The 17,415-nt window shown below is 39.5% G+C and overlaps 1 protein-coding gene and 1 pseudogene across 1 annotated transcript; one reads left to right on the top strand and one right to left on the bottom strand.

Annotated features, from left to right (window-relative positions):
• The first annotated feature begins 1,118 nt into the window (after positions 1-1,118).
• On the top strand, positions 1,119-3,728 carry ADAM29 (ADAM metallopeptidase domain 29). Its single transcript, XM_039468459.2, has one exon. The coding sequence runs from the start codon at positions 1,119-1,121 to the stop codon at positions 3,717-3,719; it is 2,601 nt and encodes an 866-aa protein (XP_039324393.1). The 3' UTR covers positions 3,720-3,728.
• A 3,335-nt stretch (positions 3,729-7,063) lies between these two features.
• On the bottom strand, positions 7,064-9,961 carry LOC141583847 (uncharacterized; annotated as a pseudogene).
• Between the last annotated feature and the right edge of the window lie 7,454 nt (positions 9,962-17,415).

Below are 17,415 nucleotides of genomic sequence, written 5' to 3' on the forward strand. Positions count from 1 at the left end.
CAGAGGTCACTAATCAGAATTTTTCTTTTTATTAACCATCCTTCTATTTTCTAGGTCCATGAGTTTTCAGAGTCTTTTGGTTGTTGTTAATTAACTTGTTTCACAGTATTGAACTATATTTAGAAGGAAGGATCAGGAAAAACAATCTATACAACTTTGTTCCAGAGCATGAATTTACCATAGTTGTTGAATAATATTCTTCTTTAAAAACGTAATATAGTGTAAACATATTTTGAGTAATATTTATTTCACTCCAAGAACAATCACCTTCAAGTCAGCCATTATTCATTACATAAAGAATTAAACCAGGCATTATCTGAAATACTAATATTTGTGAAAGACGCAGTGATGCTCTTGAGGATCGTCCTGTCTGACAAGGCTGGTGAGAAGAGGAAGTTAGGGAAGAAAAAGAAAACTAAATAAATATCATGCCATAGAAAGGTATATGATAAATACCATAAAAATTTGAAGTAACATAAGAATGTTTTTAAAAATGTTTCTTAGATAATGTTATCAACTAATGTATCATTTGTAGTCAAATAGGAAAAGCTATTAAGGCTTACAATAATTTAACATGTGTAAATTGAAACTGTCTCAGAAATTTAAGATATAAGTTCAGCTTACCCTTAAGAATGTTTTGTTTAAGTTATTTATTGTGAAAATATTTGCAAATAATTACATATGAAGAACTGTATAGTGATTCAAGTTTCCATCATCGTATTCAATGACCATCCATGCATGGCCACGTTCTATTTTCTGTACACTCCCTATTCCCTTTTCCCTATCAATATTTAAAAGCAAATTCTAGGCAATTTCTTGAGTCATTCCTTGATCAAAGCATTAATCACTTTATCTGATCCTTTTCCCTTTCTCCCCTTCCCCACTGTATTCTCTTATAATCACACTCATCCATGTGCTGCTTTTCGTTTTACTTACAGTGCTGCAGCTCTGATGGTTCAACTCTGCCAGAAGATGGATTTTTAATGATTTGCACCACACACTGACCAACTCAGAAGAAGGAGCCATACTTCCTGTGACTCCAGCCCTGACTTCTCCTCTGGATCAGTGTTTCCATAGCAGTGACTTCAAAATCACTGTGATTTGAAGGCTTGTGGAACATGAAGACGTTACTTCTGCTGTACTGGCTTGGGGTGTTTCTGTCCTGTTCTGGACATATCCAGGATGAGCACCCCCAATATCACAGCACCCCATATGTGGTGATTCCTGTGAGGTTAACTGGCACTGCCAGAGGCATGAAACCTCCAGGCTGGCTCTCCTATGCCCTGGACTTTGGCGGCCAGAAACACATTATCCACATAAAGGTTAAGAAACTTTTGATCTCCAAACACCTCCCTGTGTTCACTTATACAGACCAAGGTGCTATCCTTGAAGACCAGCCTTTTGTCCAGAATAACTGCTACTATCATGGTTATGTGGAAGGGGACTCAGAATCCCTGGTTTCCCTCAGTACCTGTTCTGGGGGATTTCAAGGAATACTACAGATAAATGACATTGCTTATGAAATCAAGCCCATAGCATTTTCTACCACACTTGAACATCTGGTGTATAAGATGGACAATGAGGAAAAACAGTTTCCAACCATGAGATCTGGATTGATGCAAAATGAAATAACATGCCAAATAGAATTTGAAGAAATTGATAATTCCACTCTGAAGCAAAGTTCTTACGATAACTGGTGGATCCATTTTAAGATTATTGAAATTGTCGTTGTGATCGATAATTATCTATACATTCGTTATGAAAGAAATGAGTCAAAGTTGATGGAGGATCTATATGTTATTGTTAATGTAGTGGATTCCATTTTGGATGTACTTGGTCTGAAGGTGTTATTATTTGGTTTGGAGATCTGGACTAACAAAAATCCCATTGTAGTAGATGATGTAAGGAAATCTGTGACCCTATTTTGCAAGTGGAAGTTGGAGAACATTAATCCCCGGCTACAACCTGATGCCACACATCTTTTCACAGATCTAGGATTAAGAGGGTTAAGTGGCTTAGCAGTTCAGGGAGGAATGTGCATACCACAGCGTAGTTGTGCAATTGTTACTTTCATGAACAAAACTTTGGGTCCTTTTGCAGTTGCAGTGACTCATCATCTAGGTCATAATTTGGGCATGAGCCATGATATTTATCCATGTAGGTGTTCACACCATGTATGCGTAATGCATGAATTTAACCCACTAACAACTAAATTTAGCAATTGCAGTTATGGTTATTTTTGGTCTACTGCAGGACGGTCAAGGTGTTTGATTGAACATCTATACACAAAGGACATCTTTAGTGTGAAGCGCTGTGGGAATGGTGTTGTTGAAGAAGAAGAGAAATGTGACTGTGGACCTTTAAAGAGTTGCACAAAAGATCCCTGCTGTCTGTCAAACTGCACTCTGACTGATGGTTCTACCTGTGCTTTTGGACTTTGTTGCAAAAACTGCAAGTTCCTACCATCAGGGGAAGTGTGTAGAAAGGAGATCAGTGAATGTGATCTTCCAGAATGGTGCAATGGAACCTCCCATGAGTGCCCAGATGATGTATATGTGGAAGATGGAATTCCCTGTGGGGAGAAGGCCTACTGCTATGAAAAGAGATGTCATGACCGCAATGAACAGTGTCAGAGGATTTTTGGCGCAGGGGCAAAGACTGCAAGACAGATTTGCTATGCACAATTGAACACCTTAGGTGAGCGTGTTGGTAACTGTGGTATCAAAGATGCTACATACATAAAATGTAACAGCTCTGATGTCCAGTGTGGAAGAATTCAGTGTGAGAATGTGGCCGAAATTCCCGATTTGCATGATCATTCTAGTGTGCTTGGGGCTCGCTTCAAGGATATAATGTGCTGGAGTACTGATTACCATTTTGGGATGAAGGGACCTGATATTGGTGAAGTGAAAGATGGCACAGAGTGTGGGACAGATCATATATGCATCCATAGGCACTGTGTCCACGTAAACATCTTGAATAGCAATTGCTCACCTGCATTTTGTAATAAGAGGGGTATCTGCAACAACAAACATCACTGTCACTGCAATTACTTGTGGGACCCTCCCAACTGCCTGATAGAAGGCTACGGAGGTAGTGTTGACAGTGGCCCACCCCCTAAGAGAAGAAAGAAAGAGTTTTGTTTTCTGTGTATATTGTTGCCTATTATTTTGTTTATTTTATTCTGTTTTCTTTATGGACTTTGTAAAAAGAAAAAGCCTACGAAAAAACAGCAAGATGTTCAGCCTCTATCTGCAAAAGAAGAGGAAAAAATTCAGCGTCAACCTTCCCAGAGTCAACCTCTGGTGACGCCTTCCCAGAGTCAACCTCTGGTGACCCCTTCCCAGAGTCAACCTCTGGTGACGCCTTCCCAGAGTCAACCTCTGGTGACGCCTTCCCAGAGTCAACCTCGAGTGACACCTTCCCAGAGTCAGCCTCCTGTGACGCCTTCCCAGAGTCAACCTCGGGTGACACCCTCCCAGAGTCAAGCTCGGGTGATGCCCTCCCAGAGTCGACCTCCGGTGATGCCTTCCCAGCGTCAACTTCGGGCGACACCTTCCCAGAGTCAAGCTCGGGTGACACCCTCCCAGAGTCGACCTCCTGTGACACCTTCCCAGAGTCAACCTCGGGTGACGCCTTCCCAGAGTCAAACTGGGAAACAAAAGCAATCAGTCCCAATTCAAAAAACTGTATCCAGACAAGGTACATTAAAAAAATAATTCCTAGTATGTTTCTACTTATGCTTCATTGTTTTAAATAGTTTGAAAGTTTATTTTTCTCAAGAACTTGCCACTTTATATTTACTAAAAAAGCCATAGCATATATGTGGTGTACCCATTTTTAACTTGTTGTTTCTCAGCTTCCAAATCCTTTCTTTGTTTTCAATCAGCTTTATAGGAACCATATTTCTGCTTGACCAGCCCTCTTCCTATAGGGTTTTGCAACAGGAAGAATGAATTGGAAATTAGGAATCTGGGAGATCTGTTTTCTTCCTGTTTATATCAGTGTTTCCTGAATAATAGATTTTACACTGGTAACAGTACTTGGTTTTGATAGCCCCCTACTTTTTAAATCTCACTCCAGAAAAAATCATTCTCTGCTGTCTGGTGTGTTACACTCAGGGTTCTGGATTCCAGCTCTTCAAGCTCTTTACCTATGTCCCAAACTTCCAACAGCAGCTGAGCAATACCTGTTGTTGGAGTTCTGAGTTTGAGATCCATGGGGCCAGTCCTACTGTCTTCTAGGTTCAACTAATACCTGTCTTTTCCATTTGCTACTTAACTTCATGAATTGAATCTTTTTGTTGTTGTTTTTGCAATTAGTTTATATTTGGTAGCCAATTAGTAGCATGGTGCCTACCTTAACTTGTTCTGTTCTTCAACTTCTGTTTACTTGGTTACTTATATTTAAGTATATTCCTCCAAAATCACTCATGTGGTTTCCCTTTTTCTGACTGAGCTCTGTTATAGTACTAATCTTGGTGTCATGGATGAAGCAGGAGTGAAAAGGCATTATATCCTTTATTTTTTTAAATTTACTTTTAATATTTATGTTTATATGTTTTTCTTTTTCTTTTTTTTTTTTTAACCATTGCCCTTCACTCTCTCTGAAAAAATTACTTAAACTTATAGACAGTTTACTTCAAAATAGGGTGGGATAACAATAACAGTTCTCTTTCAACTTCTGGCTTCCTTTGATTATAAAATGAGATGAAACATAGCACTATTCACAGCAACAAAGACATGGAATTAACCTAGGTGCCCATCAGTGGTGGATTGGTATATTAGTCAGGATTCTCTAGAGGGACAGAACTAATGGAATACACACACACACGTAGGGAACCAGCCCTATGCATCACCAGTGGGTACCCCGTGTTTGGTGGTGACAAAGGAATGAGAAAAAGACAGATTAAGAGAGATAGTGAGACCAGGGGACCATCACTCATTACTTTGGAGGAGACAGTGAAGGCCCTGAGCTCTGATCATCCACACTATTTATTGATTACAATCACTCTGATCTATAGGGTAGGGGTGGAGTAATGGTGGAGTGAATCAGTGAGCTGGAAGTGAATCAGGGAGCCAGAACTGGTGTGGCATCCTAAGGACTGAAAACAGTGGCAGTTTGAGAGTTTCACAAAACAAGAACGTGTGGTTATCTTTAGCTTATTATCTACATGCAGTTGGTGGAACGTGGGCCTTACAAGGAGCCTACAAGTCTGGCTACGTCATAGTGCTATGAAGGGATTTTATGTCGTTGAGTACAATGTTTTGGAAATAGAGCCTAGGTCATCCTGCACTGGAACATGATGCATGGAAAGGCCTTCCTCCTCAGAGGCCTCCTGCAGCCTTCCAGTTTGTTCCTTGTTTGTATGTTACTCATAATCAATTTATGTAGGCACTTTGTAAGTCCATTCTCTTTTGCTGTTTTTTCCAACACACACACACACACACACACACACACACACACACACACACACACACATATATATGTATACATGTACATCTATCTATATCTATATCTATATCTATATCTATCTATATCTATCTATCTATATATAGTTAAGTATTAACTCACACAATCACAAGGTTCTGCAATGGGCCGTCTGCAGGTTGTGGAGCAAAGAAAGCCAGTCCAAGTTTCTAAACGAAAGAACTTGAAGTCTGATGTTCAAAGGCAGGAACATCCAGCTCAGGAGGAAGATGTAGGCTAGGAGGCTAGAACAGTCTCTTTTCACATTTTTCTGCCTGCTTATAGTCTAGCTGTGCTGGCAGTTCATTAGATTATGGCAACTCCAGTTAAGGGTGGCTCTGCCTTCGCCAGCCCACTGACTTAAATGTTAATCTCCTTTGGAAACACCTACATAGACACATTCAGGATCAATACTTTCTATCCTTCAGTTCAATCAAGTTGACACTAAGTATTAACCATCACAAGTCCATCCCTTGTCAATCTGAACCCATACACATGTCTTGAGATCCTACACAGTCTTCAAATAAAGACAATTATAAGGTCATAATTGCACCTAACATAAGACAACTGGAAAGGCATCAATCCCCAAACCAAATATTATTACATAAAATTAACAATACTTGAATGGTGATATGAAGTCAATAAATCTTATGTCACATGTTAAATGACAAAAGAAATAAAATGAAGATATTTTCTTTTTTTGGACAGAGTCTCTGTCGCCAGGCACCAGGCTGGAGTGCAGTGGCACGATCTCAGCTCACTACAACCTCCGCCTCCCGGGTTCAAGCAATTCTCCTGCCTCAGCCTCCCGAATAGCTAGGAATACAGGCACATGCCACCATGTCCAGATAATTTTTGTATTTTTAGTAGAGATGGGGTTTCACCATGTTGACGGATGGTCTCGATCTCTTGACCTCATGATCGACCCACCTTGACCTCCCAAAGTGCTGGGATTACAGGCTTGAGCCACCATGCCCGGCCGAAGACATTTTCTTAATACAAGTGTATACATGCTCAAAAATGGACAAAAATGGTTTTAACAAAAGGGGAAGGAAATACTCATGACAATTTCAGTTGTTATTTCTGCAGCTGGTCCTGTGGTCGTGGCTGCTATTGATGACTACTCTCTTCTACTACCCATTCTGTATTCCTTTTGCCTTCAGCTAGCACCTCAGCAGGTCATTTTTTTTTGTTTGTTTTTGTTTTTGTTTTTGTTTGTTTGGGTTTTATTTTGGTGGAGTGACCCAAAGCTTCCTTCCTGAAGAGTCTTGGTCATTTGTAGTCTTGCCTGGATTGAGCTATTGTAGTTTCCCATTGACCTTAATCACAAGGCATGGTAATACTCAGAGATGCCCTAATGGATCTCCTGTATTCCATGCATACTCTTCCTTACCTCCATTGTGGAGTAATAGACTGATTTCCTCTTAATAGTCTGGGTGAATCACCCCAGCCAACACTGTAACTCCTTTCTTAGCCTGTTGCCTTAAAGGTAGGAGGAGCCCAAAGTGTTCAGATGGAAATCTGAACTTCCAGTTTAATGGAATAGTTGTTATGTCTCTTGGTGGCAGTGTTCCTCCCTCTGGAACTAAGACCTCTAGGCCATCAAATGTAATGTCACAGAAACAGGAAGCAAAAATTTTGCTAGTGGATGACTATGAGTGATGGTGAGTGGTACCACTTCCACCCCTTGACTCCTGGAACCACAAATCCTGGTTATGGGAGAAACAGTACCGTATATTGCATGCTGATTTAGAGCATACACAGCCTTCTGGAGAACTTTGCCCTAGCCATGCTAAGTATTGTCACCTAGTTGGCATTGTAATTGTGACTTCAAAAGGCCATTCTGTCAATCCAACTGCTTCAGGATGATAGGAAACGTGATAAGACCAGTGAATTCTGTAAGCATGAGCCCACTGCTACAGTTCTTTATCTGTAAAGTAAGTGCCTTCATCAGGGGCGATGCTGTATGGAATACCATGATGGTGAATAAGGCATTCTGTGAGTCCATGGATGATAGTCTTGGAAGAAGCATTGCTTGCATGCAGGATAGGCAAACCCATATTTGGAAGTAAGTATCTGTTCCAGTGGGGACAAACCTCTGCCCTTCCCATGATGGAAGAGGTCCAATATAATCAACATGCCACCAGGGAGCTGGCTGATTGCCCCAAGGAATGGTGCCAAATCTAGGGCTCAGTTTCAGTCTCTGCTGCTGGCAAATTGGGAACTCAGGAGGGTCCTTAGCCAAGTCAGCCTTGGTGAGTGGAAGTCTAGGTTGCTGTCCATGCATAACCTCTGTCTCTGTCACCATGGCCACTTTGTTCATGGGGCCATTAGTTGATGATGGGTGGCTGGGGAAAGAGGCTGATTGGTGTCCACAGAACAGGGATCTTATGCATGTGATTATTAAAATCCTCCTCTGCTGAGGTCACCTGTTGGTGAGCACTCACATGAGATACAAATATCTTCACAGTTTTTGACTGCTCAGAGAGTTCTATTCACATGCCTCTTCCCCAAATTTCTTTGTCACCAGTTTTCCAATCATGCTTCTCCCAAATCCCAGGCTATCCAGCCAAACCATTGGCAACAGCTCGTGAATCAGTATATAATCACACATCTGGCCATTTCTCCTTCCATGTAAAGTGCACAACCAGGTGCACTGCTCCAAGTTCTGTCCAATGGGAAGGTTTATCTTCACAGCTGTCCTTCAGGGTTGTCCTAGAAAGCGGCTGAAGTGCTGCAGCTGCCCATTTTTGGGTGGTGCCTGCATATTGTGCAGAACCATCTGTAAACCAGGCCCTAGTCTTCCCTTCTTCTGCCAACTGATCAGAGGGAACTCCTCATGAGGATATTGGTGCAGGCTGGGGAAGAGAAGGCAGGGTGGCAGGAGTGGAGACCACGGGCATTTGAGCCACTTCCCCTTATAACTTACTTGTGCCTGCTGGACATGCTTGAGCCAGATCACATATATACCACTTCCATTTGATAATGAAATGCTTCTGTGCATTACCTAATTTATGGCTAGATGGGTCAGAAAGCACCCATTTCATGATAGGCAGTTCAGGTCACATAGTGACTTGATGACCCATAGTCAAACATTCAGTTTCCACCAAAGCCCAGTAACAGGCCAAGAGCGGTCTCTCAAAAGGAGGGTAGTTGTCTACAGAAGATGGCAGGGCCTTGCTCCAAAATGCTAGAGGTCTCTGCTCTGATTCACCTATAGGCACCTACCAAAGGCTCCAAACAGCATCCCTATCTGCCACTAACACTTCAAGCAACATTGATTCTGTGGAGTCATATGGCCCAAGTGGCAGAGCAGCTTGCACAGCAGACTGGACCTGTTGCAGAATCTTCTCCTGTTCTGGACCCCACTCAAAACTGGATGCCTTTTGGATCACTTGATAAATGGGCTGGAGTAATACACCCAAACGAAGAATGTGTTGCCTCCAAAATCCAAATAGGCCCACTAGGCATGGTGCCTCTTTCTTGATTGTAGGAGGAGCCAAATGCAGCAACTTTTCTTTTACGTTAGAAGAATTATCTCCACAGGCCCCACACCACTGAACTCCTAGACATTTTACTGAGGTAGAAGGTCCCTGAATTTTAGTCAGATTTATTTTCCATCCTCTGGCATGCAAATATCTCACCAATAAGTCCAGTGTGTTTGCTACTTCCTGCTCACCGGCTTCAATCAGCATAATGCCATCAATGTAATGGACCAGTGTGATATCTTGTGGAAGTGAGAAGTGATCAAGGTATCTCTGAATAAGATTATGACACAAAGATGGAGAGTTGATATACCCCTGAGATAGAACAGTAAAGGTATATTTCGGGCCTTGCCCACTGAAGGCAAATTGCTTTTGGTGAGCCTTATGGACAGGAATGGAAAAAACAGATTTGCCAAGCCAATAGCTGCATACCAGATACCAGGAGATGTTTCACTTTTCTCAAGCAATGAAACAACATCTGGTACAGCAGTTGCAGTTGGAATCACCACTTGGTTAAGCTTAGCATAGTCCACTGTCATTCTCAAAGATTCATCTGTCTTCTGCACAAGACAAATGGGAGCATTGAATGGGGATGTGGTGGGAATCACCACCCCTGTGACTTTCAAGTACTTGGTGGTGGCCCTAATCTCCACAATCATTCCAGGGATGCAATATTGTTTTTGATTTACTATTTTTCTAGGTAGATGTTTTAATGGCTTCCATTTGACCTTTCCCACCTAGTAGAACTTACCCTAGCAGTAGGGGAGTCAATATAGGGGTTCTGCCAGCTGCTAAGAATGTCTACGCCAATTAAGTATTCTGGCACTGGGGAAATGACCACAGGCTGAATCCGGGGACCCACTGGACCCAGTGTAAGTTGGACCTGAGCTAAAACTCCACTAATTACCTGGCCTCGATAAGCCCCTACTTTAACTAGAGGACCTCAGTGATATTTGTGGTCCCCTTGGAATCAATGTCAGCTCATAGCCAGTGTCCAGTAGTCCCATTCTCCAATGCACGGTTACCCTGGTAAAGGGCTAAAGGTCTCCTTGGGGAATGATTGGAGAAAGATTCACTGCATAAATTGTCAGTAATGTAGTGGGATCCTTCCTCAAAGGGACCCAGCCTCCTCTTCATTCAAAGGATTCTGGGGTCTGGAAATTGATTGAGGGGCCATGATTCTCTGTGTTTATAATTTAAATTACTCTTTTGTACATTTGATCTAGAAGTTTTCTGCTTGATTTCTTTTTTCATTTTGCATACTCAAAGACTTTGAAAACTGTTGTTTTTATTAAGAGTATAACTAATATAAATATCTTTGAGTAACATCTATCTGTGGACACATGGTACTTCCTTATTCAATTCCATTTTTGTTAAATGTGTTATTCCACAAAGATATCCACCACTATTTTTGTAAATACGACTGTTTTTGAAGAACAACTGATACTTTTTAGCTTGACTGGAAGAGGTGAGGATATTGCAAATAATTATTTGTTGCATGGAAATATATATTAAGAAACATGAAAAAATACGAAAGTATTTTTTATACATCTATCCAGAGTAATGCAACTAAATAATGTATCACTTGACACTGAAAGGAAGAACATTGATATTTATTCCAATTCAATATGTATAAATTAAGATTCCCTCATCAAAACAAGATATATGTTCAGCTTCGGATTAAGAGCCTTTCCTTTTAAATATTTATGAAAATGTTCACGCATATACAAATATTTTGATAATAGCACAGTGAATCCATGTGTCCTTCACCTGGGTTCAGGATTTGTCAACTGGCAGCTAATTGTCATTCTTTAGTATACAGTCTGAGTTTGCCTCACCAATGTTTAAGAGGAAATCCAGTGTAGTATTATATATTGAGTCACGTGTTGAGCCAAACACTAATCCATCTTCACCCATACCTTCCTGCTTCTCCTTCACCCTGGCCTATTTATAACACCACCTATGTGTCTGCCCTTTTTATTTTTATTTTATTTTTTAATTTAGCTGCTCTGATAGATTGACTGCCAGAAAACAGACCACTAAGGGTCAGCATTGCAGAAAACCAACCAAAGGAGGAAGACAGATCAATCTTGCCTCCTGCCTTCCCCTCCTTTTTGTTCTCATTCATAGCTCCATCATGGTGACTCCTTAATGGCTGCAGGTGAGACTCTGCTGCATATGAGGATCACACTCCTGCTGCTCTCACAGAGGGTGTTTCTGTTCCTTTTTGGATGGGCCCAGATTGGGCACAAGACCACAGCCCCCCAGAAGTCGTGATAACCCTGTGGGTAACTTGCATTGGTAGTGGTATTAATCCTTCAAGCTGGCTCTCCTGTAGCTTGCAGTTTGGAAATAAGAGACACATTATCCACATCAGGGTCAAGAGGATTTTGATTTCCAAACACCTTCCACTGTTCACTTGCACAGACCAAAGTGCTCTCCTCGACAATCACCCTATTGTCTGAAATGACTGCTGCTATCATGGTTTTGTGGAAAAGGATTCAGAATCCCTGGTTGCTATTAGCAGTTGTTTTGGGAGTTTTCAAGAATACTACGGATAAATTCCATTGCTTATGAAATTACACCCAAAAGGCTTTCTGCCACATTTGAGCATCTTGTATAAAAATGATGGACAGTGAGGAGACACAATTCCCAACCATGAAATGTGGATTAACAGAAAATATAGTAAGACAATTAAAATTTCAAGAGTGTAATATCTCCACTCTGAAGCAAAGTGGCTATGAGGCTGGAGTACACACACATTTTTTTTTTTAATTGGGAATAGTGGTAGACAACACTCCATTCATTATTTGGAAAGTAATACCTTTCTTAGGCAGGAGGAAATAATAGTTTTTGCCAACAAATTAAATGTTGTTTAATACTGCAATAGAACTTAACACGATTTTAACTGTACTTGAGGTCTGGAATAAATAAACTAACAGCAGGTGACCTATGTATTCTTTTGTAACTTTTGCAAATGAAAATAAATAGCTTTAATTTCTACATATCTGATGGTGTTGTAGAACTTGCAGTAAAGGATCAACAGAGTACATTATTATCCTATACTGTTATTGGTTCAACCTGTAATATCAGTTTTAATTGTGGAGTTATACAGTTCCAAGGTACTGAAGTTTTATCATTTGCATTGCTGTTGACACACGAGTTAGGTCATATGTTTGGTATGCAGAATTGTGGTAAAGATTGTTCCTGTGGTCATGGAACATGGATGCTGTTTTCAAGAACATAAAGAGCAACTTGGTGAAACACCATCTCTACAATAAAAAAAAAAATACAAAAATTATCCAGATGTGGTGGTTCCAGCAACTCAGGAGGCTAAGATGGGCATTGAGCTATTAAGCCTGGAAAGGTGAGGCTGGCAGTGAACCATGATTGCACCACTGCATTCCAGCCTGGGAGACAGAGCAAGACCCTGTCTTAAAAAAAAAAAAAAAAAAAAAAAAAAAAAGAAAGAAAAAAAGAATATCTAAGACAAGTCTATTCAGACACAGAAATTTTTCTATGTTGGTCAGGTTTTTAATCTAAGCATGATTTGTGTAACTCAAATCCAGAGAGCATCATCACAGAGGAGTGCTGTGGGAATGGTGTGGTTGAAGAAGGAGAGAAATGTGACTATAGATCCTTACAGTTGTGTGCAAAATATCCATGCCGTTTAGCAAACTACACTGTGAAATCTGAGGCTGCCTGTGCTTCTGGGCTTTGATGCAGACTGCTAATTCATGCTATCAGGCAATATGTGCAGAGAAGAGAACAATGAATGTGTTATCTCATAGTGTTTCAACAGAAATTCACACAATTGTCCAGAAGATATGAATGTGTAGAAGAGGATCCATTGATGGGAAGTGGCTACTGCTATGAAAAGGGATGTATTAACTATTAACAGTGTAGACAAATTTTTAGCAAGGAAGCAAACAGTACAAATCAGAGTTCCTACGGAGAAATTAATACCCGAGGTGACCATTCTAGTCACTGTGGTATTTGAAGCCGGATACATAAGATATAATATCTCAGATATCTTGTGTGGGAGAGTCCAGTGTGAGAATGTGAAATAAATTCTCCATTTGAGAGATCACTCTGCTGTGCACTGAACTCACATCAGTGGTGTTACCTGCTACAAAACTGACTTGCATCTGGGCACGACAATAACTGATATTGGTGGAGTGAAAAGTAGCACAGAATATAGTCCAGAACAAGTATACGTTAACAGGAAGTGTGTTCATATCATTTTGGAAAATTACTTGTTCTTCTAAGTCCTGCAGTATGAGAGGAATCTGCAACTATAAACATTAGTGCCACTGAAACCAAAGGCTGAAAATACTCACTGCCTGATATAGGGCACTGGAGATAGTGTTGATAGTGGCCCATGCCCTCCCCACTCCAAGAAGATGAAAGTCTTGTGCAAAAGGATTTTCTTGATAGTAATTTTTTAATTCCTTTTTCTCTTTTGATTTGCTGTTTGTTAATTTTGCTTTCAATTATACACAGAAAAAAGAAAGAAAAGAACGATGAGGAAAAAAGTCATCTAAAAAAGTGCAAATTGTTCAAACTTCACCTAAGAGAGAAGAGCAAACTGTTCAAACTTCACCTAATAAAGAGATGCAAAATGTTCAACTTTCAGTTATGAACAAAGAGCAAAAATGTTTAAACTTTATTTTAGAAAAAAATAGTAAAAATATATATTTCGGAAAATAAACACAATTAACCAACCCAAATGCTCATCAATGATAGACTGGATAGGGAAAATGTGGTACATATACACCATGGAATATTATGCAGCCATCAAAAATGATGAGTTCATGTCCTTTGTAGGGACATGGATGAACCTGGAAACCATCATTCTCAGCAAACTGACACAAGAGCAGAAAATCAAACACCGCATGTTCTCACTCATAGGTGGGTGTTGAACAATGAGAACACATGGACGCAGGGAGGGGAGCACTACACACTGGGGTCCGTTGGGGGGAAATGGGGGAGGGACGAGGGGATGGGGAGGTGGGAAGAGATAGCATGAGGAGAAATGACAGATACAGGTGAAGGGAAGGAAGGCAGCAAACCACACTGCCATGTGTGTATCTATGCAACAATCTTACATGTTCTTCACATGTACCTGAAAACCTAAAATGCAATAAAAAAAAAAAAAAAGAAAATTTTTACCTGTTAATTTTTAAAGACCTGGCAGTAGAAATGTTATTGGGTATGTCAGAGGTTGCTGAAAAAAAATTTTTTTCAGAGATCTGTTATATTTAAGAATCACAAACATTAGCCATTAAATGAAAAATTTAGTACTAGAATATTAATACTTTACACTACTTTAAGCAATTTCAGTGTTTTATGTTTCATGAAATTAGTCTCATATTTCCTAAGCAAAGGCAGGGCTCATGGATTATGTGTGTACATGTGCTGTTTCTCAATTTCAAACTCCTTCCTTTTTCCAGTGTGCTTTGTCATAAGAAGGATGGGTATCGACACAATATAGCTTTCCGTTGCCAGTCCTCTCTTTGTTTAGTGTCTTCCAATGGAGCAGCTAGAGGGAGACTGGAAACCTGAGATAACAGTTTCACAGTTGTTCATGTCAGTACTGGCTCAGTAAAAGTTTTTACCTTGGCAGCAGCTGTAGCTCTCAGTCTGCACATTGTTTTTCTGTTAAATCGAAAACTTCAGACAAATAAAATTTAGCAGAGTTTACTAGAAGAACAAATCATTCATAAATTAGTAGCACTCAGAAACGAGAGAGATTCAGGGACCTCCACTCAGCAACATGGCTATATAGTACTTGTAGAAAAAACAGTTACTGCTCTATAGAAGCAGAGTAATTGGTTATAGCTGGGCATTGGCCTTATTTGGGCATGATATCATAAGGCATATGCCTTATGTGGACATGGTCTGATCAGTTAGCACCGTGTGATTAACTGAAGCCCAGCTGTGATGGGCTGGCTCTAGATCATGAATGGTCTAGCAGATATCTGCTGGTGGTTCAAAAAGGGCTGCTTTTACCTGGAGAAAATTTACTTTGGCATAATCCATTAAAGTCTTTCAATATTGAGTCCTTTCAGAGTTCATGAGTGTGAGATACATGAAGTTCAATTATTGGGGGCATAGGCCTTCTAGTAATTATTTCACAAGGGATCAATCTATATTTTCTAGTGGATCGTCAATCAGTAGTAACTTTGATCAAGGCCATCCATTCGATTCAGTTAGCTTTGCTTAATGCCATTGTGTTTGTAATATGTTATTTAACACTTAAATATTTTTCTAGTAAAATGAATACCTTCATTGTTGGAGATTTCTCCTGGCATGCCCCATAAAAAAACACCTTTTCTAATAATCGTTTTGCTTCTGTTATAGCATCAGCCTTCTTGCACAGGACAGCTTTTATGCAAACAGACAAAAGACATCAAAGTTGGCAATTGAGTAAAATCCCTCTGTAAATGTTCAAGTGATCCAGTAAGTGGTGAAAATGTATCAGCTGAGGTTATGTTCTTACCAGAATTATGGATTTGACAACCCAAACACCAGTTATAAATCACTTCAGCAATTTTAGAAAGTCACTCCTCCATTTCTTTTCATGATTTGTATCATCTTATCTACTCCATAATGAGTCAGAGCGTAGAGTCTTAAACAATGAAAACTTTAACAAGTCAGGAAAGATCAGGCAGCCATCAAAGCTCTCCATAAGTCACCACTTAACACTGAATTTACATATTTTTAAATGCCAGATTTTTTTTCCCTCCAAATCAGGCATGTAGCACTGTTTATTAAATAGTTATTATAGGTAATTTGACTTGAATTTGTATTATAAAATTCATAACAATTTCAGTACTGTCTGACTTAGCATAAAAATCAGCCAATGCATTTCCTTAGTATATAATTAACTCTTACTATACTTGATTTTTGGTTAGCAGTTTGACGAATCAATCAGTCTCTTCCTTAGAGTTCCAGGAATACTTACCTGGTACAGTAGTATGATTAGATTTCTAAGAAATACGTATAATTTCTGGAACACATAATAACACATCTATACAAATATAATTCAAATAATGTTTGGACTTACTTATTTAGCAATGTTTTCACATAATTTAATAAATAGAATAACCCAAATTAGCTTAATGTCTCTCTTCGCTAAGACAGATATCTTTTTGATGTTTCCAAAGTCACACCTGAAAACTTCTAAGGTTAATCTGAGGTCAAAAAAATACTTAATTTAAATTTGATTTCTGAATATATGTCAAAAATATGGCGTATGTGAAACCTTGGATCAAAATAGGATCACAGGCTACTGTGTGCGATCATCATTAATTTAATCAAAGTCATAATTTAAAGGCTTCCAAGACAAATACAGAAAGCCAGTTGTAGAAAAATCTTAGTTTTTTCAATAAAGAAGACATTTTTCACAAGCCAACAAAAACCTGGTAAAGACTACTTGAAGTGCAAGAAGTTATCTTGGTAAAACACAGAATCTTTGTTTTCTATTGCCTAGGCCATTTAACTAAAAGATAAAGAAAACCCTTTCATAATTTCCTTTTAAGAGTAGACCAAAATTCCAAGAAAACTTTGTTGTTTAACACAAGGGAACAAATTCTAGTTTCGTATCAGTATATTCTGGGTGTTAATACTCCCCTTTTTAGAAAAACTTATAACTAATTCCTTTCTGAGCTCATCTAACTAAATCATACATAAAATTCCTTTCACAAGATTCATCCTTCACAAACTCTTAACTTCTTTATCCATTCAGGTTTGTTTGTTTGTTTTTGAGACGGAGTCTTGCTCTGTCACCCAGGCTGGAGTGCAATGGCATGACCTCGGCTCACCGCAACCTCCACCTCCTGGGTTCAAGTGATTCTCATGCCTCAGCCTCCTGAGTAGTTGTGATTACAGGTGACCACCACCATGCCAAGCTAATTTTTTTGTGTATTTTCAGTAGAGATGGGGTTTCACAATGTTGGCCAGGCTGCTCTTGAACTCCTGACCTTGTGATCCATCCACCCACCTCAGCCTCCCAAAGTGCTATGATTACAGGTACGAGCCACTGTGCCAGGCCTATCCATTCAGTTTTATCATACATTTTTCCTTTTTTCATTTTAGAACCAGTCAGAAAAATTATTTTCTTCTTCCCTTAACAAAACATCTTCATACTTTATAGTTTTTGGGTATAAAAACACAAATCCCTTTTATACTTGTGTATAGACTTGTTTCCCTTATCATTTCTAACAATTTTATTTACATATAGTAATTAGAATTCTTAACCCCTAGTGACCTTAGTTTCCAGTGAACACTAGGAAGCCAGGAATTTTGAACCATCTTTCTTGGTAGCAATTTGTAGATCAACAACCTATGAATCATAATTTCAAGAAACATGTGCTTTCTCATAGTAAAATTTGTCAATGTGGCATAAAACATGTTTACTAACAGTTCAAAGTGTCTTTGATAAGGAACTGTAGATGAG

The sequence above is a fragment of the Saimiri boliviensis genome, chromosome 3, assembly GCF_048565385.1.
Source record: "Saimiri boliviensis isolate mSaiBol1 chromosome 3, mSaiBol1.pri, whole genome shotgun sequence".
NCBI lineage: Eukaryota > Metazoa > Chordata > Mammalia > Primates > Cebidae > Saimiri > Saimiri boliviensis.